This window comes from Poromitra crassiceps (genome assembly GCF_964638095.1).
Source record: "Poromitra crassiceps genome assembly, chromosome: 28".
NCBI classification, from domain to species: Eukaryota; Metazoa; Chordata; class Actinopteri; order Beryciformes; family Melamphaidae; genus Poromitra; species Poromitra crassiceps.
The window spans coordinates 11,549,330-11,574,257 of NC_139651.1; the positions used below are offsets into that span (position 1 = coordinate 11,549,330).

Below are 24,928 nucleotides of genomic sequence, written 5' to 3' on the forward strand. Positions count from 1 at the left end.
TTAAAACGGTTTAATTTGATAGAGATATGCCGAAGAGTTGCTGTGTTGTTATAGTTTCACTAACAATAAAAAAAGAAAAAATAAAGGTCTGCGATAGAGTAGGGGTGACACCGTCAATGTGGACAATGCATGTACCCTGGTGAAAACTGGATACAGCGTTCATATAAGGCAAGTACCTCGTGTCGATGTATCTTGCGCATTCTATGGCCGGCCGAGTTGAAATATATTGTCATGTCATGACATGTGTCTTTGGGTCATTTATAAACGAAATTAATTCTGTAATTTTTCTATAGATTTTTTGGGTACTGCTATTTTACATTGAAGTCAACGCGAGTGGCTTGTGTTGTCCCCTAAAAAGGGGCGCGGCCTTCATGTTTTGCAAATTACCCGGATGTGCTGGTCTGGTCTATGGCGCCCAAGAGCTTGCAGGCAGTGTGTGTGTACTGCGCATGACGTGTGTGTACATTATAATATGCATGGTAGGTTTTGGGGTAGTGGGGGAATGGGGGGGGTGTATGTCCGGGGTGTCAGAGAGGGATTCTCAGAGGTGCTTCTGAGGCTCTCGAGATGTAGGAGAGATGTTTCGTGCAGCAGCAGATGTTGTGACGAGCCAGGAAATGATGTCAAAATCATCAAACCCGTCCTCAGAAGACCCTAAAGCTTTATGGCTGCAGTCCAAAGGAAAACAAGAAAGGAAGAAAAAGTGAATGAATTCAATAAAAACACAAGTTGTCTAAGTTTGAGGAAATTGAGCACTAACAACTCATGCAATTTTAGCATACTGAATGATTATGTTGTCTCTATAATCCTAGCTTGCTGGGACAGTTGAGCTGATCAGTAAAGCTAATATCTAAAAGCCATAGTGAAGAATACAACCCAATAAAAGACATGGAACCTGGTGCCATAATATTATACATAGCAGATTATTGTAGCTCCAACACAAATCCTGAGGTAGCAGCAGTAATGCAAAAATGTGCGGGCTTTAGTGTTAGCTTGCATCAAAGTAAATAAGTCAGTACATAGCTAGCTTCACAGACTGGAATCTGCGTTTTGCTACTTTCAACAACTAAAGTTAGCAAAGAATACTCACTGTCCTCAAGCAATACATATGCAACTGTGCAGAAACACAAAGATTAAGCATACCGAGTGAGTATATACTGCAGTTTCAGCTTTGCCTTGTATTAGGTGAAGCAGATCTGCTGTCATACCGCCATTCTTAGTACAGCCTTGCATAGTGCTATTATGGACAACAGTCAACAGACCTTAAGCCGTGCATTTGACGGTACCAGGGTCTCCTCTGGGAGCCGAGGGAGATCGTGCGGACACGACTCTCCTCCTCGGGTGTCCAGTGTCGGGGCAGGAAGCGGTCATAGTTGCGGTTGGTGGACGTCTGGTGACGGGTCTGCTGCACTCTGCGGGCATACAGGTCGTCCAGGACAGGGTTGGCCTCAGTGTAGTCATCTTCGGAGTCTTCCTCACACAGGAGGGCTCGCAGGTACAGCTCTTCATCAGTGGCGTGCTCGGGGCGAGAGGGGGCGAGGAGGTGCTCAGGGGGAGATGGGGCCAGGCGGGGCGGAAGGGAGGAGGGGGCACCTGCGTTGCTGCTGCAAAGAGTGGTATACCCACGAGGTGTGGTTATTCAGGGGTGGGGATGGTGTTCCACCACACAGGCATCACTTGTGGATATGATTGTACAGGTACCAGCGATTCTCTATGCACGTTACCTCAGGTAACACAAGCTTGTCTCGCCCACAATATTCAAAAGGTTTTAGACACGGAAGTAGATGACTCATACCGTAGTCATTTTTAGACTTGCCAAAAAGCTGTTTAAGCAAAAAAAAACTGTTTTAAAGTTTTAATATTTTTCAGGTGAGAACGTAACATACTGTATATGTGACCAGTTTATCAGAATAACGCCTATTTGGAAATATTTGACGAGCAGCGAGGACTAGCCATCTGTCAAACCCTACTGTAGGCTTACTGGCAGTGAGAAAACACCGTCGACGTGCTTTTGTAACTAACGTTATAAATGCCGACCGGGTACAGCCATCGGCTCCTCGCAGCAGTACCGCTATGAACATGTCACTGAAGTTGGCCGCGGTGTAGCTTAATTCTGAATGTTGCCAAACTTCATTCATTATTAGAGTTGACATTTTGTTTTGAAATTGGCCGCCAACTAGCGCTGAACCGGAAGCACAAATACAATTGCGGGTAACGCGGAAGAGAGAAAAAGTGGGTGTGGTGAATAGAAACGGAGTGGAGTATTAGTAGGAGCGAACCACAGCGCTGAGCTCCACAGAGGAAGTGTCTTCCACACACGCTCCATGCTCAAGTGCTTGATAGCAGGATGAGAAGAGAACTATTAGTCAAGAAGACAGTGGTCTGCTAGATCAAATGCTGTCTGTAGTCGTCTGCAGATAAACAAATGGCTGAACAGTGTTATTGTGGTTAGGCGAGCACTTCTCTGACACGAAGGCCCGTCTGAGTGAGGTATGTGGTTCATTGCTTGCGGGCACAGCATTCACTGTCATTATGGTGACTAGAGACTAACTGGAAACAGTTGTTGGCAGGAGAAAGCCGACTCGGGGGGGGGGGGGAGAGCAGTTGATATTCACTGAGCAACACCAGAAGCAATCGAGCAACGACTTGACAACTGCAAAGTCGAAAATCATTCACGGCAGACATCGAGAACACGCCAAAGTCAGGCTGCATACTCATCAAAGACACTGTGTTGTAGCCCCTACTTTGATGAGCAGAGGTGATGGTTTCAGCATGCTGACAACAAAACATGGGGCGGAATAGACCCCTTATACGTTTGTAAACAGCGATTATGTATTTTGTGGGCGGAGCCGGACTGGTTGCAGAAAGTGACAGCTAGCGGTTCAGCTGTCATAGAAATATGGAAGGTCTAGACGCCTTCTCCACGTATTTTAAAGCTTTGCCAGCAACAGACACGTTATCTTACACAAATAAGATCACTCTTTCAATGGGGTGAGGTTTCCTGACCCGTACTCACTGATTACGTTTACATGCACACAATATTCCACTATTATTCGGAAAACGACAATATTCTGAATTTGATAAGGGTCATGTAAACAGCATATTCCAGTTGCATTTTCCGAATTTGCCCTTCTTCCGAATTTAGCATTTTCCGATTAAGACATCTGGGTTATTCCAGTATTATTCGGGTTTTGGGAGGATTCTTTGATCATGTATACAGAGCATTCGGAATATGCGTCTCAATCAGCGTTTTTAACCGCAGTTTGCGACGCATGTTGCCTGTTTGTGGTCAACTGATGTGTGGTAGAAAGCGCTAGAACAGACGATATAATCATATAATCCATCATCTCTGGCATGCAAAAGGAAAAGCCGACATTTCTGATCGGGAGGAGATGAGAAACATCGATTTAAAGACAGAGTAGCCTATAGTGCCCAGTGCCCACGGAAGTCCACGATGCTTGCGAGCCTGCAAGGTAATAACGTAGGCTACTAGCCTACTTTTTATGAAAGACTTGGATGCGCAACACCAAACTTTTCAGCAGCAAGCTCCTGAAATGGACCAGGTGATGCTTGTAAGAATAGTGCTGCTTCCCGTATTTCAGGGATCTCTCTAGTTTCAGTTTCACTTGTTTGTGCTACCGCGATGCGTGCGCAACCGCAGTGCCGTAACCCTGTGACGTCCACTCCAAACTGGTCTATAGCGTGATCCTCACACGTGCTACGTCCTCTGTCAGGAGAAAAGAAGCAGCTGGTGACTGCACATGTTTCGGAGGAAGCATGTGCTAGTTTAAGTTTCTTCATCCCGATATCCGATCCAGTGATTTTGGCCAATATCGGCCCGATACAGAGTATCGGATCGGCGCATCCCTAGTAAAAAGTAGAGCCCGACCGATACAGTATATCGGCCCACCGATATTATCGGCCGATATGTTGGCCGATATGCCGATATTTTTTTATTTAGTAGTTTTTAAAGTTATAGACAGCATGTTGTGTATATTTGATCTTTTTTTTTAACTCAAGTTATATCTTATATTTGTTCTATTTGTGTTTTTGTATTTCTAGTTATTTATAATTATTAAATTCCCAGTTCAGTTTACTGTTTCATTGCATTGATGTCATTTTGGACAATAAAGTTTATTGATAAGCTGTAAAATATCCTGCTTACATTACATATCTCAAGTCATGTCAAGTCATATCTTTGTCAAGTGTTTGATATTTGAGGGATCATTGCAAAATAATTGTGTAATATAATGTGTATTATATAATATAAGAATATCGGCCGATATATCCATATCGGAATTTTTTTACTCCCTAATATCGTATCGGCCTCAGAAATCCAGTATCGGTCGGGCTCTAGTAAAAAGTATAAAAATCAAATGCAAGAAAACCAGAAAATGGTAAAAGGAGAAATGGAATTTATGGAGGGGGGGGGGATTTCAGACAGCCTTGCAAATCACTGACAAGTCATCTATAGACAAGAGTTAGTAGCAGCATGTGAAGTGTCTGTCTGTATTGAACATGATGGCAGTACCTGGTGAGCGGACTGAGGCAGCACCATGTGAAATGTCTGTAGTGAGCATGATGGCAGTACCTGGTGAGAGGACTGACATGTGAAGTGTCTGTAGTGAGCATGATGGCAGTACCTGGTGAGCAGACTGACATGTGAAGTGTCTGTCGTGAGCATGATGGCAGTACCTGGTGAGTGGACTGACATGTGAAGTGTCTGTATTGAGCATGATGGCAGTACCTGGTGAGCGGACTGAGGCAGCAGCATGTGAAATGTCTGTAGTGAACATGATGGCAGTACCTGGTGAGCGGACTGACATGTGAAGTGTCTGTAGTGAGCATGATGGCAGTACCTGGTGAGAGGACTGAGGCAGCAGCATGTGAAGTGTCTGTAGTGAACATGATGGCAGTACCTGGTGAGAGGACTGACATGTGAAGTGTCTGTCGTGAGCATGATGGCAGTACCTGGTGAGAGGACTGAGGCAGCCCCTTCCAACCTCATCCCTGGCTTGTTTCCTCCGCCTCAGACTGGCTGGAGGGACGTAGCCTTTGTTCTGCTGGGCCGAGGGGGGCTGGGTGGCCTCCATCCTGAACACCTGCTCCGCCTCTGCGTCGCTCTCACAACCTGCACACACACACATAGAACCGGAGATATACGGCAAGTGAGCAGAAGAAGAGATACAAAGTTGGCGAACGTGGGAAATGAAAACGTCAATAAAAAAAAATTACAATGTAAAATGAAAATGAAAAATGAAAAGGAACGGCATTATGGTTAGAAGATAAGCAAGTAAAACGGCCAAATCAGACAACGGATGAACCTTCACTGGGTTACCGAGTCTCCACACAGCCCAGCCTTGAGGGAGAAGTCCACCCCGCGTCTCACTCACTCCCAACACACACAATGTATCACCAGTGTGTGGAAGCTAGCGGCTACGTGTAGCGACCACAAGCATGACACCGACAGGGTTGCAGAGAAACTAAACATTCAGAAGGCGATCAGAATGCTGAAGATAACATGAAGTCAAGCTGAATAGACATCATAGGAGCGCATATAGAAGGGTAAAAATTGAAGAATTAACTTTTTCATACACTGTAAACTTCCATTGTTTTCTTCTCTGATACTGTGTGGTATGATAGAGAGCAGCTTACGGCAGATAGCGCCCTCTAGGTCTTGAGGGAGGTATTACAACAACTCTAAATTCTCACCACACAACTGCTACTCTATTGATTAATGCAATACTAGTGATTCAACCTATACACAGGGCAGGCCATGAAAGCTTTGAGGTTAGCCTGCTCTACAGACAACAGGTGGGCGTAGAGAAGGTGAGTCTGGCCAGAAGCAGCAACAGTGTTTTGTTGTTTAGATGATTGGCTGGAGCAGCGAGAGCCATAATAGCTGAACAGACAAACAAAAGACAGATATTCAATCAGACTTGATCAGTCGAAAATTCAAAGAAAAGACACACTACTGTTAGATGAGCACGTGCAGCGCAAACACACCACAGCGGTGATTGCTTATCACCAAAACAAGTAAAAAAAAAAAGAAAAAAGAAAGAATAATTTGAATTAACAAACGTGTATCTTGCCGATTACAACTTTAACAATGTTGTATGCTGTGCAGAATGGATTGAGAATATAAAGGACATTTACAATCAGTGCAGGTGCGGAGCGCCCGTGCGTCCAGAGAGTCCATGCTGTCCACAGAGTCTACTCTCCTGTAGGTAGGCCTCGTGCGCCGGACATCCTCTCTCTCTGGGTAGCAACACTCTCTGTATCCGCTGCCATCATCTAGAGCCTGGAGGTAGGAGGCAGGGTTAGTATAGGTGAGAGGGAAAAACAGGAAGACTGCCATGTACAGAGCCTGGAAGAGCAGCCTACCATGTATAGAGCCTGGAAGAAGAGCGGCCTACCATGTATAGAGCCTGGAAGAAGAGCAACCTACCATGTACAGAGCCTGGAAGAAGAGCAGCCTACCATGTATAGAGCCTGGAAGAAGAGCAACCTACCATGTATAGAGCCTGGAAGAAGAGCAACCTACCATGTACAGAGCCTGGAAGAAGAGCAGCCTACCATGTATAGAGCCTGGAAGAAGAGCGGCCTACCTTGCACAGGGCCAACCCCAACAGCCCTTCAAAGGCCTTGAAGTTAAGCTGAGGTCCACTGTAGAACAGGTCAAGCTGAGCCTTCCGACCCAACCAGTAGATCGTGATCAGAACCTCGGAAAGAGACGGACGAAACGATGTTATGATATCCAAGTAGTGAGTACACTCCCAGATTGAAAATCAAATAAATGAACCATGCTGACAACTCTCGCAACAGTTATTTGCAACAATCCCATACTCGCAACAATCCCATTTTTCTAACTTTGCATTTGTATAAAATAGTTTAAAATGTCCGCCAGATCGTGAACAATTTTGCTTCCTCATATCACCAACCATGATGAACGTTTTATCCTTGCAATAAAACCAATTTATACTGTATAGTCCCCCCCCCCCCCCACACACACACACACACAGTCAGTCACCAGAGACCTGATTAAGAGCAGAGCTATTGATGTGTGGGGCTGGCAGGCTAGGATGTATGAGCAGGCAGGGCTGCAGGAGCACCAGAGGACAAATCTGCATAAACACCTGTCTTCAACAATACTGCACCCGCAGGCATCAATAACACAATGCCAAGACCCTGAGGACAGTTTGAGGCAGCACACGATCTAAATAAGTGCAACCCAATGTAGAAACATTTCTTATAGATTCATTAATTCATGTGACTTGTTTCTTCCTAAACCTCACTACTATCATAAGCCAGAGGGTTCCTCACGGCGAGCGCGCGAGGGGCACGGTAGAAGTGAGCAGCACGCAAAGCATGCAATATTTCTAGTTTGACATAAATATACTGCAGTAGGGGTGTCACGATACACTCAGTTCACGATACGATACGATACACGATCTTGGGTTCACGATAACGATACGATATTTTAACAATTTTTTTTGCGATCGATTTGTAAGTTGAGGGGGCATCCTCCACGCTAATTTGAGTAATTTCACCATTTTCATCCTCCGTGTCTGTAACATACTTTACTTTACTTTATTGGCATTTAGCAGACGCTTTTATCCAAAGCGACGTACAGAAATTATGTACAGTACAGCAATAAAAAACGGATAGAAAAGCAGTACAAACCAGCAACAAACAGACAGCATAAACAATAATAATAAACAGCAATAATAATATGAATAGACAGCAATAATAAATTAATTAAATGATTCATGCTATAGTCAGGTGAGACAAATTGTCAAGTCCAATAATCCATTTTTTAAAACAAAGAAAAGGTGGTGTCTGAGGAAAGTCAGTCAGGGGGGAGTCAGAAAAGAAAACAAAGAAAAGAAAAACAAAGAAAACAAAGAAAAGGTGGTGCCTGAGGAAAGTCAGTCAGGAGGGAGTCAGATGGGATATAAAAAGATGTGTTTTAAGTTTTTTGCGGAAAGAGGGTAGTGTTTCTGTGGTTCTGATTGCGGGGGGGAGTTCGTTCCACCATTTTGGTGCGAGGTGTGTAAACAGTCGTGAAGTGCAGCGATATGGTCCATGGAGCGGCGGAGGGGCGAGACGGCCTGCACTGGTGGAGGGGCGGAGGTAACGGTGGGGGGTTTGGAATTTGATCATGGATTGTAGATATGGAGGAGCTGTAGAGTGAACTGCCTTGAAGGTCAGTATTAATGTCTTGAATTTGATGCGTGCTGAGATGGGTAGCCAATGAAGGTCACGGAAAAGGGGAGTGACATGGGAGAATTTTGGTTGATTAAAGATCAGGCGGGCTGCAGCGTTCTGGATTAGTTGAAGGGGGTGAGTAGCGGAGGCAGGGAGACCGGCGAGGAGGACATTACAGTAATCAAGGCGGGATATGATAAGTGCTTGGACGAGGAGTTGTGTTGCGGCTAATGTTAAAAATGGGCGAATTTTACGAATATTATAGAGGGAGAACCTACAGGAACGTGCCGTTGCTGCAATGAAATTGGAGAAGGAAAGATGGTTATCAATTATTACTCCAAGGTTCTTGGCAGATGAGGAAGGGGTTACAGTGGTGTTATTAATGGAGATGGAAAGATCGGTCAGAGGGCAGTCTTTACTGGGGATGAGGAGGAGTTCAGTTTTAGAGAGGTTGAGTTTCAGATGGTGAGCAGACATCCACTGACAGATGTCTCTGAGGCAGGAGGAGATGCGTGATTTGATATGTGTGTCAGAGGGGGGAAATGAAATGTAAAGCTGGGTGTCATCGGCGTAGGAGTGATAGGTGAAACCGTGGGATGAAATTATATGGCCAAGGGAGTGCATGTAAAGAAGGAAGAGAAATGGACCTAAGACTGAACCTTGGGGGACACCGGTGGTGAGAGTGCAGGGCTGTGAAAGAGTTTCTCGCCAGAGGACTTGGAATGTGCGGTCAGACAGGTAGGAGGAAAACCAGGATAGTGCAGTGCCAGTGATTCCCAGGTCGGAGAGGGTGGATAGGAGGATTTGATGGTTGACTGTATCGAATGCTGCGGAGAGATCGAGAAGGATGAGTACTGAAGAAAGTGATGAAGATTTGGCGGAGTGAAGGGCTTCGGTGACAGAGAGGAGGGCGGTTTCTGTGGAATGTGCCGGTTTGAAGCCAGATTGATGGGGGTCGGAAAGATTATTTCGGGTGAGGTGGGAAGAGAGTTGACTAGATACAGTTCTTTCAAGAGTTTTTGAAATAAAAGACAGGAGGGAGACGGGACGGTAATTATTAATGACAGTGGGATCGAGGGATGGTTTCTTAAGGAGTGGTTTTATTATAGCTGATTTTAGGGCAGGGGGAAAGACACCAGAGGACAGGGAGGAGTTGATAAGGGAAGTGAGAAAAAGAGAAATGTCAGGGGAGATGGACTGGAGGAGAGGGGAAGGGATGGGATCTAGGGGGCAGGAGGTGGCACGATTTGATGTTATGATTTTAAGGATTTCTACCGGTGAGAGAGGAGAGAAGGAAGAGATAACGGATAACATCCCTCGTCTGTTCAAACAAAGCAATGAAAAGGAGAGCGAGCATGCAATCAGATGCAGATCAGTGCCACCATGTTCAGCTTCTTTTTCTCGCGATATGAGATTTCATCTCAATGATACAAATTGTCACGTTTTGATATCGCGATATATTGTGGGACGATATATTGTGACATCCCTATACTGTAGTGTAGACTGTCATTGTTAGAAGAAATTGCCGGCCAACAGCTTACGTCAATCTTCATCCTCTAAACCGAAGTTATTGTGGAATAACGCCGTTGTTTTGCAAAAATGAAGAAAAGACAAAAAGTAATCAATGTTTGCTATAATTCTGAAGATTGTCGAGATTGGTGAGAGGGACTAAGGGAGAGGGAAAAAACCTGTGCACAAAGAAACATGAAGGACTGTCCAACAACCACGCCAAACTCCACACGTGCACCTGGCCCTTTGGACACGGCACAAAGCACTGTCCAGGGTGCTGCATCGTGTTGACTCTTTACTGAGATACACTTGGCAAACGTTTATTTGCTATTTAGATGATCAGAACTTTGAGTTTGGTTTATTAAATAAACTTTATTTGAAAGAAATACCTACCGTGAACGTTTTATGAACGTTTTATGATATATATATATAGAGAACCCATTGTATATCCATAACCCATAACACCATATACCATATAACCCATTGTATATCCATATTATACCATTATATCCATATTATTATTATTACATCTTTGAATGGGTTCTCTATATACAGTATATATATATATATATATATATATATATATATATATATATATATATATATAGTATACACAATATGGATATATTGGATATATGGATATATGTATATCCAATATATACCCATATATCTCTATATATAGTATACACAACTTAACTTCTAATTTCATGACAACACACACACACATATAGTCCCCCCTTCCCACAGACACAGGGAAGTATGACATTCCATAACTAAGGAGGATAAAAAACACAGAATAGTCAGGCTTATTTCCACTGTGGTCCTGCGGTGGAAATGCAGGACTCAGCAGGGATTCTCCTTCAGGCTAAGTTACAGGTCAATCTCTAGAGAAATCCAGTGAATAGACACATTTTTCCTTTGGTCTAAGCATGAGTGTCACCGTAAAGTACCTCTTATGGGGGTTAATGGGGCTGCTTTCAGATATTTTTCACCTGTAACACCAGGTGCAGTGGGCTGACTAACAATTTTCATCAAAGCTTCATCCAAGAGAAGAACCCACACACAGGAAACCCATTTGTAGGCTGTTCACTCTACGCTCATGTGAACAGTTAGAGCTAAAAATGGTTTTAGGTTTCCTTCATTTATACCAGGAGCAGTATAGGACGAATCAGCGTGACGTCACTTGCCACCCAGAAATGCGGAACCCCGCGGCAGTTATTAGTAGTACGAGTTGTGCCAAACAAACGTTAATATCTCAAAAACTATACATCACATCGCTTATATTTTGACATTTTGAGTGAGAGCAGAAGTAGCTCAAGAGTTTGATGTATAAATATATGCGTTAAAGTTGTGTGAACTGTCGCAGTTTTTAAAATGTAAACCGAGTCAAGCCGGCTAGAGTCAAGGCATTCAAGCCTCCCAAAGCTCACGCCCAGTGATGCGGTTTGTTTACCAAAATGCTGCTCGGCTGATCCCTCGTATACGACAAAGTTATGTAAGGCACTCATTCAGTGCCGTTCCGTTTTGGCAGAAAAGCCTTCATCTGGTTACATGACAAAGAGTTACTCTTCGTCATGTAACCCTGTAACCTCTGCATTGACTTCTTAATCCAGTAAAATCACCTTCGGATCGACATTATACATTTAGCCGACAGATCTAATCCAGGATTGTATGAACGGTCACCATAGAATGGTTCAATTACTAGATCAGCCACATGACAAGCGAGGGTGCAGATGAAGATGATTCCTCGTGGAGATGCTGCTCAACTCTATAAAACGGTATATCCCAACTCTCTGAAATGTAATGTGAATTTAGTCAGCAGCATAACTATTTATGAGGTTGGAGAGAGCTGCATGGAACGGGTGGATTCCACTGCAGGCAGAGGCACAAATTGACGCTAATTGGTTAATTAAAAGAATAAACCCAGAGCCCAATTTCAAAAGAATGGGTTCCTCTAACAAACAACCTCATTAGCGAGTCCAAGTTGTCAGCTATTATGTGCATCAGAAGAGGCGTCCCAGATGACCAAACGGCTTCAGAAGCTGCAGAGCATTGAAACTATCGGCGGCTAAACAGGTGTATAATGAACACACAAGTCTCCCCGACACACACTGTATAACATAATACTTACATTTTTTAGTCTCCTCTTGCTTTCTTCTCTCCTGAAACAAGAAAGATCTTGCGTGAAGATCTAACAGCACTGGCACCATGAAGTCACGCATACAAAGATACAATTCAGACTAGAGCCCGGCCGATACTGAATTTTTCAGGCCGATGCCGATACCGATATTAGGGAGTAAAAAATTTCCCATATCGATATATCGGCCGATATTCTTATATTAAATATACACATTATATTATACAATGTTTTTGCAATGATCCCTCAAATATCAAACACTTGAGAAAGATATGACTCGAGATATGTCATATAGGCATATATTTACAGCTATTTTACAGCTTATCAATAAACTTTATTGTCAAGAAAATGACATCAATGCAATGAAACGGTAAACTGAACTGGGAATTTAATAATTATAAATAACTAGACATAGAAAAACACAAATAGAACAAATATAAAATATAACTTGAGTTAAGAAAAAAGATCAAATATACACAACATGCTGTCTATGACTTAAAAAATACAAAATAAAAAAATATCGGCATATCGGCCAACATCGATATATATCGGTTATATATCGGTCGGGCTCTAATTCAGACTGCCAGTATGTCCGCCTGGTGCTCACAGATTGAGAGTCAAAGAAACAAAACGAGTTGGATGAAAGAGGAGATCTGGAGCACACGGTCAAATTCAACCATTCATTCAGGTGTAAACAACCGACTTGACGTTTCGACAAGTGTCTTTCTCAGAGTCAAACAAGAGACATGGGATGGATGACCGGTCTAAATACTCCAAATTCAAATAAATCAAGTCTCTCATAGGTGGAGCATGGTTATTGCATCCTTAACAATCAGCCAATGATAAGTTAGCACATATGCCAAGTACAAAGACAAGTGCAAAACACCAGTAAGAATAAAAGTAATTCAATAAATTCATCAACCAACCTAACACAGAACCATTGCAGAAAACGAGGTAAGCTGTTGTCTTCATTCAGACCATAGGGCTGGATAGTGTTAAGAGGGTCTGTCCCGTAGGCTTCTCTGCGGAGGAGTTTAACGATGTCGCCCCCTCTTGGTAGCGATGGGATTTTTTTCAATTCCCCAAACTTGAAGGGAAGCCACAGAGGCGTGGCGGGCCTGATCATCATAATCACATGTCATTGCATAATCCAAGTTGTTAGTGCGAATGGCAGCGCTCCAGATCTCATCTGTCATCCTTCATCACGTCGTCCCTGTTCTGAGAGGCACCGGTTTTGTAAGGCTCGTCAGCTGAAGCGCAGATTTTCCCTCCGTGTTAAACAAAACTACTTGTCATTTTGCAATGTTCTGAGCTGATGATCATTGTTTACACAGCTTGTCTGGCAAGGCAGCGTCAGTGTTTTCCTCATATTTGATCCAAATTCTAGTTGTCTAATCAAATCTGGCATCTCTGTAGGCCTGATGGAGCTACAAGAGGAAGACTTCACTGCTCCGATTGGTTCAGAGTCACTCTCACTGTATGTTTATATTATGTGTAATTTCAATTGACATAAGATTTGGTTTATCTATTAATGACAAATTGACTGAAAATAGTCATAATTTTTATATCAATTTTACAAGTAAATGTTTTATATTTTATAATAATGTGTTGTGATGTGGCGTTTCCGAAAGAAAACCAAGCGCAGCCTAAACCGACCAATGAGAAGGACCCTTGCCCATAAATGTCTGCCATAATAAAGTGAATAAAGGTGGGGGGTTGGAATGGACTTTGAGTAGAGTCCAAGTTTGAAATACAAGCTCCTCCCACTGGAGCTCCTCTCAGCCTGCAGCAATACGTACATGATCTAGTCAGGGACTATTTAAGGACTACCTGGTAGGATAGAGAAGCAGCACTATTCTGGGTCCGAACGGACGGACCCAGGGGACTGAAAGCCACAGGGCTTTCGTCAAAGAGTATAGAAGCCAAGAGCCTAAACTTGTGCTTTTTTGACAAGAGCGCTGCCTGCCATTTTGGCCTGAAAACACCTCCTTGCGCCAATGGGACGACAGCAGCACAGAACCATGACAGCCAATCAGAGGCAGAGTAAGGCAAGAAATGTCGCGCTCGCACGTTGCAATTAAAAAACGACCTATAAACCTTCAGTTCTTATCAATGCAAGTTCCCTACAGCCACTAAACAGCAAATGTGCTGTACCAGCATTACAATAAAGCTGACACTGTCCTAGACACAGCTCATTTGCATACCCGTCACAATCAATAATGTGAAAGTCTACATCTTCCCACTAACTGTATCTGCCAAGAGAGTCAGGATGTTTATATCTCTGTGGGGCTGTCAGCTCCTAGGTTGGATTAATTCACAGGTTGCCCTGAGCATGTAGATTTGAACAGTTGTGCAAGCAGACAGACACACACCTTAACATCTGACCTGACACTGCTTCTCGTCGGGAGACAATTATACCTGAGTGTCACGCGAGTGGACAGGTCCTGCAGGTCGCCCGGGTGAAACAGCTGGGCCTCGTTCAGTCCCAGTTTGCCACAAGCCTTCAGGAACACGTTCACATTGTCCTGGAGCGACCAGACCACGGAGAAGATCCAGAGGGATGAGAGACAAAGCGGTCGACAGGACATAAGAGCAAAGGAGAGAGCCAGTCAGCAGTGAGGAGAAGGGGAATGGAGAGAGAAAAGAGTTATCAAAATAAAGTAATCAGTCATACAGTACAAACTGCAGAAGAACAGAATCTCACTGTCAATATCAACTTGGCTGTACTACTCAGGATCAGTCAAGCTGTAGTAGACCCAGTGTGTTTGTCTCTCAGTTACTGTACCTACCTTGACAGGAAACCACATGATGCGTCACACTTCCTGGTTAGAAGGTGCCTCCTCATGGCATACTTGCATCCCCCCCCCCCTTGCATCCCCCCCATGACATACTTGGACCCCCCCCTTACATCCCCCCCATGACATACTTGGAACCCCCCCCCCCCCAACACACACACTTCCAAAACTCACCAGTCCAGCAATGGGAGTAGAGAGCCTGTTCATCCTCTTGATAATGCCAGGTTTCAGCTGGTTGATCAGACTAAAAAAATAACAATATAATAAATAAACAAACTCGTATAAGAAATATAAATATTGCAGGATGATGCTACATCACTGAGGCAATGAGAAAAGAGCTGAAGTGTTGCATCACCACCAGAGGGGGATGCTCCACAAGGAAGCTAAGAGAAGAGGAGGAAGACATCTCTACGGCCAATATCTCTACGGCAAAACTCTGCAACTCATACCAAAGCATCTAGGTAGTTCTTATGCTGATGTATGTTCAAGACAAGTACTAATTTTTCTGATAGGTTTGTTGATGAGCTGATTGACAGCTGTGACAGCCACTCACAAACCTCCGTCAGACGGCGGGAGGACCTGAGGAGGCGCAGCCCGACTCTACTGCACAGACTCCGGTTGCAAATGACGTCACACGCGCAAGATGGCCGCTCGCTGAAACCACGTATTTTGGCTTCACTTTTGCGTAGCGGTATAGGAAGCGGGCGGGACGAATCGTATACAGTCAATGCCCAGGAGGACCAGGGCCCCGTTCCAATACCCATACTTGTACTTCTTTCTTGTAGTATGTACTGCCGCTGCCCTCACAAAGTATGGATTGTAGTGTGCAGCATGCATGCAAAATGCATACTATTGGGACACACTACATCTGTCGTCACATGAGCTTCCTGAACTCCGACCTCTTGCTCACTTCCGCCGACGTCCGCAGCGCCACATTTGAGTTTTATTTTTTATTTTTTTTATTCAATAAACAAAGTCTGGCAGTAACAAACAGTACATTATACAAAAAATTCAGACTAAACATTTACAAAATTGGAACAGACAATCAAATAAACAAAATAAAATAAATAAAGCAAAAACATTAAGTCAGAGTTCTAAACAGGAATCAAGATATGCATGTTTTGGTACACACCATGCTTGTTTGGTTTTAACATATTTCAAGGCTTTCTTAAAGTTAATTATCTCATTCATGAACACGCAGCTCAGTCAGTGCGACGTAACTCCAGTAGGTGGCGGTAATGCACAAAAAGTTGTTTGCCAACCGCCATAAAACATTAGAAGGAGAAGAAGAAGACATAACTTCCTGCTGCGCAAAGGATTGTGGGGAAGTTTGCCTGGTGCAGCATGCATCGATGCATACTCCGAAATAGGAGCTGATGTAGTACAACATCCTGGTACTCTTGGCATACTGCATCTGACATACTATGTATTGGGACATACTAAATCTTTTTTTGCCTACTAAATAGTATGGAAGTATGGGTATTGGAACGGGGCCCAGGTTAGTCTTGACGGTTACAGTCTCTGCTTTGTTAAACTGAACTCCTGCCTCCTTGAACTAAGCCTATCTGGTGAAGATTTTGTGGACTCCTCCCTCTCTCTCCCCCCTCCAGTGCAGTGATGCAGCACAGACAGTCTACTTCACCAGATCAAATGAAAATAGCCATGAAATAATGACTCACTCGCAAAGCAGGACTCCATTCTGGAGAGCCGCGCGGAAATCGTTGCTCCCAAACGATTTTCCGGTCACTTCCTAAGAGAACACAAACATGCATAATTTATCCCTTTTCAATGAAACAATTAGATCTCCACCTGAAGGAGAATGAGCTAAGTACAATTAAAGCATTTCCCATCTTTTGCACTAGGGCTGGGCGATAAAACAATAGCAATATACATCGGCGATCGATACTTCAATACAACAAGAAAATAGTAATATAAATCGATATGTCCCTTGATAACGGAGTGCGCTATGAGTGACACGCAAACAGCCGATCAGACAAATCCTAAAGCAATTGTTGTGTTAACATCAAAATTATTACCTGTGTGCCGTCACCGGTGGTTCAAAATAAAGCGGTTAAATTCAACCTTTTTTCTTGTGGTCTTTATTCAAATTAGGTCATCATTACAAATGATCAACCATCGATACTGACTGATATCGATCAATAATTTTTTGGGCCATTATCGCCCAGCCTTATTTTGCACCAAGTTGCTAAAGTTCAAAAAGTAAATACTTCAAACTACTGTACAGAGAATTGGAATTGTCAGTCCTGCTCTCAGCTCTGTCCTGTACTAGCAAACACTGCAACAGGAAGTGAGCTGAGGTTCAATTTCGAATGTTTTTGTTGTCAAGTTAAAATAGTCTATATAAAATCACAAAATAAACTACCGAGAAAGATAGTGTACATAGACAAGTGCGCCCACAGAACATGTACTGTAAAAACTATCTTGGTAAAAAAACAAATCCAGAATACATAATTGTGAATGTGACGGGAACAAGCACAAAGCAAAAGGGCCTTATAATGAGGAGGACATAGAAACGGGGGTTATTGAGGTTCAGATTCATAACTAACGGAGGGCCCCAAAAGGCCATTCTTCTCAATAATTAGTCCCCCCAGGCAGCAACCCACAGTCACTCATTTAGTTTGGTAGAACTGAAGAGACGCCTCTCTGTGGAACCATGCAGAAAACACAGTGCCAAGTCAAAACAATGCAACACAAACATGTGGTCAAGATACTTTTTTCCATTCTACAGCAGCAGATTTGAATTGGTCATTTCAATAAACAATAGCCCCAACGAAACCACAGATTCTATGGATTTCAACCATATGGGTAAAAAAAAAAGGGTTTTCCCTGGACAGCAACACTACCAGTCAAAAGTTTGGACAGAGCGGATTGAATGTACTATATTTGCATTATCTTAAAGCCATTTCGATGTAAATACTTGTGCTTACAGTCAATTCTTAAGTTTAGACCAATAGTGAAGTTGATGCGCATATATACATATATATATACAGTATATATATATATATATATATATATATATATATATATACACACACATATATATATATATATACATATACATATACGGTATATATATTCATGAACCTGATGAAGCAGCAAGCCTGCGAAACGCATTGTTCTTCATAAAATAAATATGATAATTTGATACATTTTTGGTCACCCTGTTCTTCTGGAGTGTGTGGTCAACTTCGTATGGACTTGTTCCTGTAGACTGTTTTTATGGTATTTTGATCCTGCTTGTTGTGACCAGCACCTCCCTGCTTGGATTGTGCACGAGTACTTTTCCCTTGATATATATATATATATATTATGGATGCACGATATATCGGCAATCATATCGGTATCGGCCGATGTTAGTCATTTTTTAACATATCGGTCATATCGGTATCGGTCAGATGTTGCAATGTTAATATCGGTTATCATTATCAGCCAAATTCTTCACATTGATATGAAATAATGCAGTAAATCTATGATTTATGGGCTTTTCCAAAGGCTTTGCAAATAAAGAAATGCATAACTTTTTCAAATTCAGTGTTAACATGTGTTTTTCAGTATGTACAAAATGTGATGATCATAAAAATGTGGTTTTATACAGATCATATCGACATCGGTAAATATCGGTTATCGGCCATAACAGCAATGTTAATATCGGTTATCGGCATCGGCCAAAATTTTCATATCGGTGCATCCCTAATATATATATATATATATATATATATATATATCCACAAAACAAACACCTGCTTTAAAATTAGATAGTGCATTTGATTCACCACACTAATGGCAAAACAAAACAAAAAGACAACATCACAAACTGACTGTTTACGTCTTGTAGAAGTGTCAAATCCCACTCTTGAAATACATTTGGGTTTCGTATAGGCACTGAGCACACATTTGCAGGGAACTTGGAAAGCAGACTGCTGCCGCTGGCCAAGTGAACATACACAATTAAGTCGATAAATTCCTGAATATATGACGACAGCTTAATATAGGGCCTATTGCAATCTTTAACACAGATGAGTTAGCGAGGACATTCAGATTGTGCTTTGGCACCAGGAAGGGTTTATTTATGATGCCAATTACCATTTCCTCAAAAACAGTGTGCCTTTTATTCCCCCCCTCCTCCACAAACAAACACACCTCATCACCGTTCATCCATTCCTGGCTCCGTCCCTCCTGTTATCTGTCGGTGTGGGACATTCAGGAACATTTGCATGGGCGCACTGCCAAGAAAGCGTTGGACAGCCTCTCATACTGTAACTATCCACTTAGACACAATTGACAATAATGGGGCGATTGAGCCTACACTTTGTCAACATCCAGCAGCACCCGCATTCTATTCTACGTGTTTACATCGTCGATATTGTGATTAAGATTCACAGAGAGCCTGGACACAGCAGCCTAGCCTAACTGTATACAACAACCTTGAAATATTTATTAATCCTAGCTTAATTAAAATCCTCAATCCCTGGACCCTCTAACGTCCCGCTGTGTCCGATCCAACAGCATGCCGACCACGCCACATCCCACCGTATCCAATTAAGCGCTCTTTCCTCTGTGAAGACAATCACCGTGCTGTGCGACGCACGCGCACGCCTACTGATTAACCAGAGAAAACAAAATAAAACGCCAATAAATTAACGGAATGAAGGGAAGATGAAAAGGGAACAAGCTGACCCAGAGTAACCTATCTTGTGGTAAATGCGGTTCCTTTTTTTTAAATGATGAAGTTCATCCCAAAATGGAAATTCAGTCATTTTCTGCTCACAACCACGTCAATGGAAGTCCACAAAACATTTTCACAGCAAAACACTGTTCCAGCATTCACCACCTAAACAATTGAAGCGGATTGGGACAAATTTTCAAATGTCACATGGTGTGGATTCCAAGTCTCCACAAGCCCTGGGATGCCAAGTTGACTTGAAAAGACGTCATTCACCCCCTGTTTTAGCTGATATCCTCACTGTAGCATGTAGCCATGTGCTCCGCAAGAAGGGCTTACACTGAAGATTTCAGCTAAAAACAGGGTTAAAATGATGTATTTTCAAGTCAACTTGGCATCTCGGGGGCTTCTGGAGACTTGGATTACACCAGGTGAGCAGTATGGAGGCAAGTTGCTCCCCAATCCAGTTCAACTGTTTAGGAGAAAGCTGCAACAGTGTTTTGCTGTGAAACTCCATGTTTTTGTTGAGTAAAAAAAACGTCACGCGTCCTTTCCCCATCGGCACAGGGTGACGAGTACTGAGTAGACTAGATAATGACAGAATTTTCATTTTTGGGTGAAATGATCCTTTAATCAACCAAGAACAAAATCACATGTACAGTTAGATGAGCGAATGTGACCCACAGCCATCAAGAACATCACAAACTTCCAGGAAACAACAAACCAGACCCCAAAGTTAACTGGTAGTGTGGTTTTTATTAGTCATCTCTTTTCATTTGCAAGTTAACATTTTCTAATAATTTGCCTTCTCTTCCGCCGTTCTCCTTTGAGGGTTTATGGGGCAAAGAGCAGTCAAATTACATCCATGCAAATAACATCCAATGTCTCCATGTAAGGAACTCTTACCTGAGTCTTATCAAACCTATTTTACATTTGAACTCAAAGATAAGGCCCAATTGACGTGTATGGGTCTTGGTCTTGAGTCTCTTTTAGTTTTATAAGTGGACAGGTTGGTGGTAGGTAGGGAGGCTAAAAATGTCTGGAAATTCTCAAAAAGCACAACAGAATGATGAAAGGTAGTCTATTATAAGCCAGGCTACTGGCTGAAACGAACCTGCACCGACTCAAAACGATCCCCCCTGGGCCCCTGTGACTGAACGCAGCCACATATACTGTAGTAGACCACGTCTGTCTCAAACACAACACAAGTAGTCAAGGAAGGTCTAAAAGTGAAACTAACGTTACCTCCATCCAACGCTGAGCCTCGTTGAAGGCGTCCACACAGCTGACACTGGTCTGCTGGCGCCACTCCATCTTCTCAAACTTCTCAAACAAACCCTGCTGGAAAGACAGACAGGCGACAACTTCACTCAATATTGAAACGCGTTTCATTCATTTTGAAGCGCGCACCACGCCGCCGCCACCTTGCAATTTTAACCTCCAGCCATGTTAATGCATTGCCAAGAAACACGAGGCAAAATTCAATGCGATAAAAAACAACAACACATTACTAAAACAACCCCCCTGTGCCCTGAGCAAGCTGGGTCAGTCACCTTGTGCTGCGTCAAGCTGTTGACCGGTGAAAGTTCCCCGCTAATTGAGATGAGTTTCACAGCAGTCTCTAGCCTACATCTCTCTAGCACCGGCTGTCCATCATTGAAACGCCTCGTTCATTGGGTAGAACAGGTCCCCGCCTACTCAGTTGATCCAGCCTACAAGAGTGACACAGCATGACAGCAAGCACACTTTTATTTGTGGTAAGTGAAACAGAAAGGAACCAATGCAGATGCGACCCTCTAGTGGCCTTATTGGGGTATGACCTATTAGTCGGTAGGATAGTGAACAAATAGGATAACAGTTGTAGACTAGCCCTATTCTCCCATAATTAACATGTCCTACTAATATGGTGCTTTGCCATATACATATAAGGCTGTGATTGTCATTTGATTATAATATAAACTCACTTATTTTCTTACCAAGATGGCTGTGTACTGTGTGGTGATCAGTGTTGGGGGGTAACTCATTACAAAAGTAACATATTACATGTAATATATTACTCAGTAATATAACTTATTACTTATATTTCAGTAATATTATACCAGTTACTTTGTCAAGTAACTCAAGTTACAAATTGAGTTACATTTTATTAAATCAAAGCACATATTTAAAAAAGATACAATCATTTCCTAATCAAACTGTGTGTTTTTATGCAAATGACCAATAGATGACAATAACAAAGGAAAATAATAACATTTAGAATTTTGGATTGTTTACACTGACTTCAAGGCGGTTGAAATTATTTTTCGGGATGGTTCCAGGGCAGCAATGTCATTCTGCTGCTGCTGTTGTTTTGGTCAAAGTAATGCAAAAGTAGTGTAATAAGTATCCAGTTACTCTACACAGAAAGTAATATTGTAAAGTAACTTATTACCTTCAAATGAAAGTAACTAGTATATTACATTTTGAAAGTAACTTGCACAACACTGGTGGTGATGTGGCAGAATAATATGAATAGAGAAATGCAGGTTCTGCTTATTGATCCAAAGATGTAGGCTAGTCTGATGATCCCGCACAGTGCAACCAGGGAGGCATAGAAAATATAAAAAGCCAAACATACATAACCCATGAATGGATTAACTTCAGAAGGTGATGAATAACGCGCGTTGTGATGCATCGGCATTCGCCCATGCGTGGCAGATGTGTGCAAAATCCGCTATTTGTACACAGTTATGTAAAACAATCTGCCTCTCCTGTGTGCCCCTCCATCGCTCTAACCGCGCCCCAGTACTCTCTCTCCTCCTCCTCCTCCTGGTCCTCCTCCCTGTACCAGTCTAATGTCATATTCATAGATATAGTGTACATTTCAAGGGCATCGCTCTCCCCTTCCACGCTGACACACTGGAGTGATGAAAGGTTGTCTGTGGCATTCCCATTCTCTCCTCTGAATTGGATATGCTGCCTACAGTATGAATACAAAAGAAAAAAAAAATCTTCCAAGATTTGGAAGAAAAGCGTAATGAAAATATGTGGCACATACATCTTCTGTTTATACACGCTTTGCCTCAACCCAATTTCCTGCCAAAGGGGCCAAAGCGAGAGTTTGGCGATCAAGGCCAGCAGCGATGGTATCAAATAATTCAGAGTAAAATGGGGGCTGGTGTGGAGGTGGAGGCAAACAGTGCAGACTCAACAGACTGACAAGTCATTAGCAAAACCAAGGAAATTAAAAGTTAATTTACGGCACCATCTGGGAGTATTATCAGTCAAACTGGATAATGGGGATTATGTTTTCTCTTTCACTCCTAAATCCTCTGGCTCACTGTTGGAAACTACAGGAAGAAGAAGAAGCAGCAGCTACTAGGCTGTGGCGGCAGGAGAGCAATGTAGGCTACTTTACAATGCTGAGTATTTATTATGACTTTACGTGTAACGGCTTCTGTTTATTTTACTGTTAGCCTATGTTAGCCTATGTTAGTTTTATGTTAGCCTTATGTTCCAACACAGGGGTCAGCCAGTTACTTCCTATTGTGTTGACACTTCCTGTGACAGTACAGTACTAGTGAGCAGGTAAAACAGACGGTGTTTTGAACAGGAAGTCATAACACCACTGGGTCAAGTGGGCGGGGCTACATGAGGTGAATAGGCCCTATATCAACCTTATTTCTAGCTGCCATGATACCTAATGTGACATATGGGTGCTTCTTCCAGTGTAATCGTCCCAGCCCCCTCACCCGTTACGTTGCTGACACCCGTCAGTAATAAACGATGTTTCAAAGCTGCAGGCGAACGGAGCAAATCAGGTCCAGCTTGGCAAAAATCTCGTCGACGATAAATATCCCGAGTTGTTCAAAGAGCAACAGAAATAGCGGATGTGATAGATAAAACTATTACGTTCCCTCAAATAAGTCGTCAAACGAGTGTTATTATTTATTGTGACAAGCAACTTTTTTCCCCCCCAGCATCGGAGTTTTAACGAGGAAATGCGCAAGCTGCAACAATCAGTCACATTCTAGACCGGACGTCGCACCCATAATTATTTTACAGCGGGGCATTCAAAAAGAAGGTGGATAGCCAGCCTCCAGTAGGCTACTATGTGACAGTTGTCTCCTGCAGTTATAGTTCACCCTTTGATGGACAGCTCATTCCCAAGGTGGGTCATCTCTATAAACATCTTGATTGCACTTGGTAATTAGTGTTGGTGAATGTATAAAACCTGAGATGACGGGCACGGCCCTGACCCTCTGTGTTTGTACCACACGCTGCCACACGGAAGCAAGCGATACTCCCCAAGTGACGTGTGACGCTAATTGATCTTGCTCTTGAAGACGTGGCGCACTTGAGAAGACAGATTGATGCTTATCAGCCTCACTGCAGCGATGTGGCTTTGCTGTACATACTCACTGATTAGATGAGACACACGATTGTAGTCCGTTTATGGTGCCTAATAATAGCAGCACAAGTATGCACAGCTTATCAACCATAGCAATGCAAACAATAGCATGTGCAGTGGAATCATGATTCAGAGATTTCCCCTTGTTTTCCATGAAGTCCCTTTACAAATACACTGTAGTCATATTCTGAGTCTATTAAAATCTCACAAGCTGACATAATATTCTGATGTTGCACCTGTTTAAAGAGGCTGTTCTAAGATTGACTACATACAATATTTTGTTAACATCTGACTTAAAAATATGTACACTTCTTGGGTTGGATTTTAAAATGTTTAGTTGCCATGAATCTGTTTTTCTCTTGATTTTATAGTATTTCTTAGTGTATTAGGCCATATGCGCTGTGCCTCTGCTCATCGTCATCATCATCTTCTTCTTCTTCTTCTTCTACTACTACTTATCGACTTCTTCTCTGGTCTTGAAATGTTCAAATGTAGCTTTATATTAAATTAGCTGAAAACACTAACATACTACACACAAAATGGATTCATATCTGCTGCATACAGATAAATTGACCTTCTGGTGTAAATTAATTAATCTTCACATTATATGAATCATGAATAACAAACGTAGTTACATTACTGTACTGGCCATATGGAAATGAACTGTCAGTATGAACATATCATTTCTATTGAACATGAAATTGTTTGAAACATTTTGCTTCCTGAGCAAAGCCAATGTCGAAACGTGTTGGAGCATTACAATGTTTTTCTATGAAGAGTGCATTGGATTTTGTTTTCTTTCTTTGAAATATCAGTATTTTGTCACATCATGATGTACTGTATTATGTTGTAGTATTATAGCACATTGCAGCGCACATTGTGTGCTCCTCTGACTAGTCTCATAGTGAATGAGCAAGAGTAGCCTATGAATATTTGCAGAGAGAGTGAACAAGCCATAAATGATGATGAACACAACTACTTCTTATGCATCGATTGTGGATGAAATATAGGCTGTAAAAGAGAAAAGAAAAATCAACAACAACATGAAATGCAATTTATTTTATCTGTGGCAAGTTTGAGTTTTTCTATGAATATATCATCTTGACATAGTGGAGGCAATAATCTAGTGTGCATTTATTCGTGACTGCCAGTAGGTGTCGCTGTACCTCTGTCTGTAGTGGTCTGTAGCCTATGGATGCTTTAGA

The 24,928-nt window shown here is 42.5% G+C and overlaps 1 protein-coding gene across 1 annotated transcript in view; it reads right to left on the reverse strand.

Moving 5' to 3' along the window:
- The window catches only part of LOC310799549 (LIM domain only protein 7-like), a gene marked incomplete at its 5' end in the record, with an annotated part of 41,432 nt that extends 20,785 nt beyond the window's left edge, over positions 1–20,647 (reverse strand). Inside the window, 9 exons of the mRNA XM_083662146.1 lie at positions 1,263–1,604; positions 4,972–5,131; positions 6,157–6,301; positions 6,609–6,722; positions 11,849–11,879; positions 14,273–14,379; positions 14,824–14,893; positions 16,329–16,399; positions 20,579–20,647. Coding sequence (XP_083518272.1) covers positions 1,263–1,604; positions 4,972–5,131; positions 6,157–6,301; positions 6,609–6,722; positions 11,849–11,879; positions 14,273–14,379; positions 14,824–14,893; positions 16,329–16,399; positions 20,579–20,647 — 1,109 coding nt within the window. The remainder of the gene's footprint in view (positions 1–1,262; positions 1,605–4,971; positions 5,132–6,156; positions 6,302–6,608; positions 6,723–11,848; positions 11,880–14,272; positions 14,380–14,823; positions 14,894–16,328; positions 16,400–20,578) is intronic.
- Between the last annotated feature and the right edge of the window lie 4,281 nt (positions 20,648–24,928).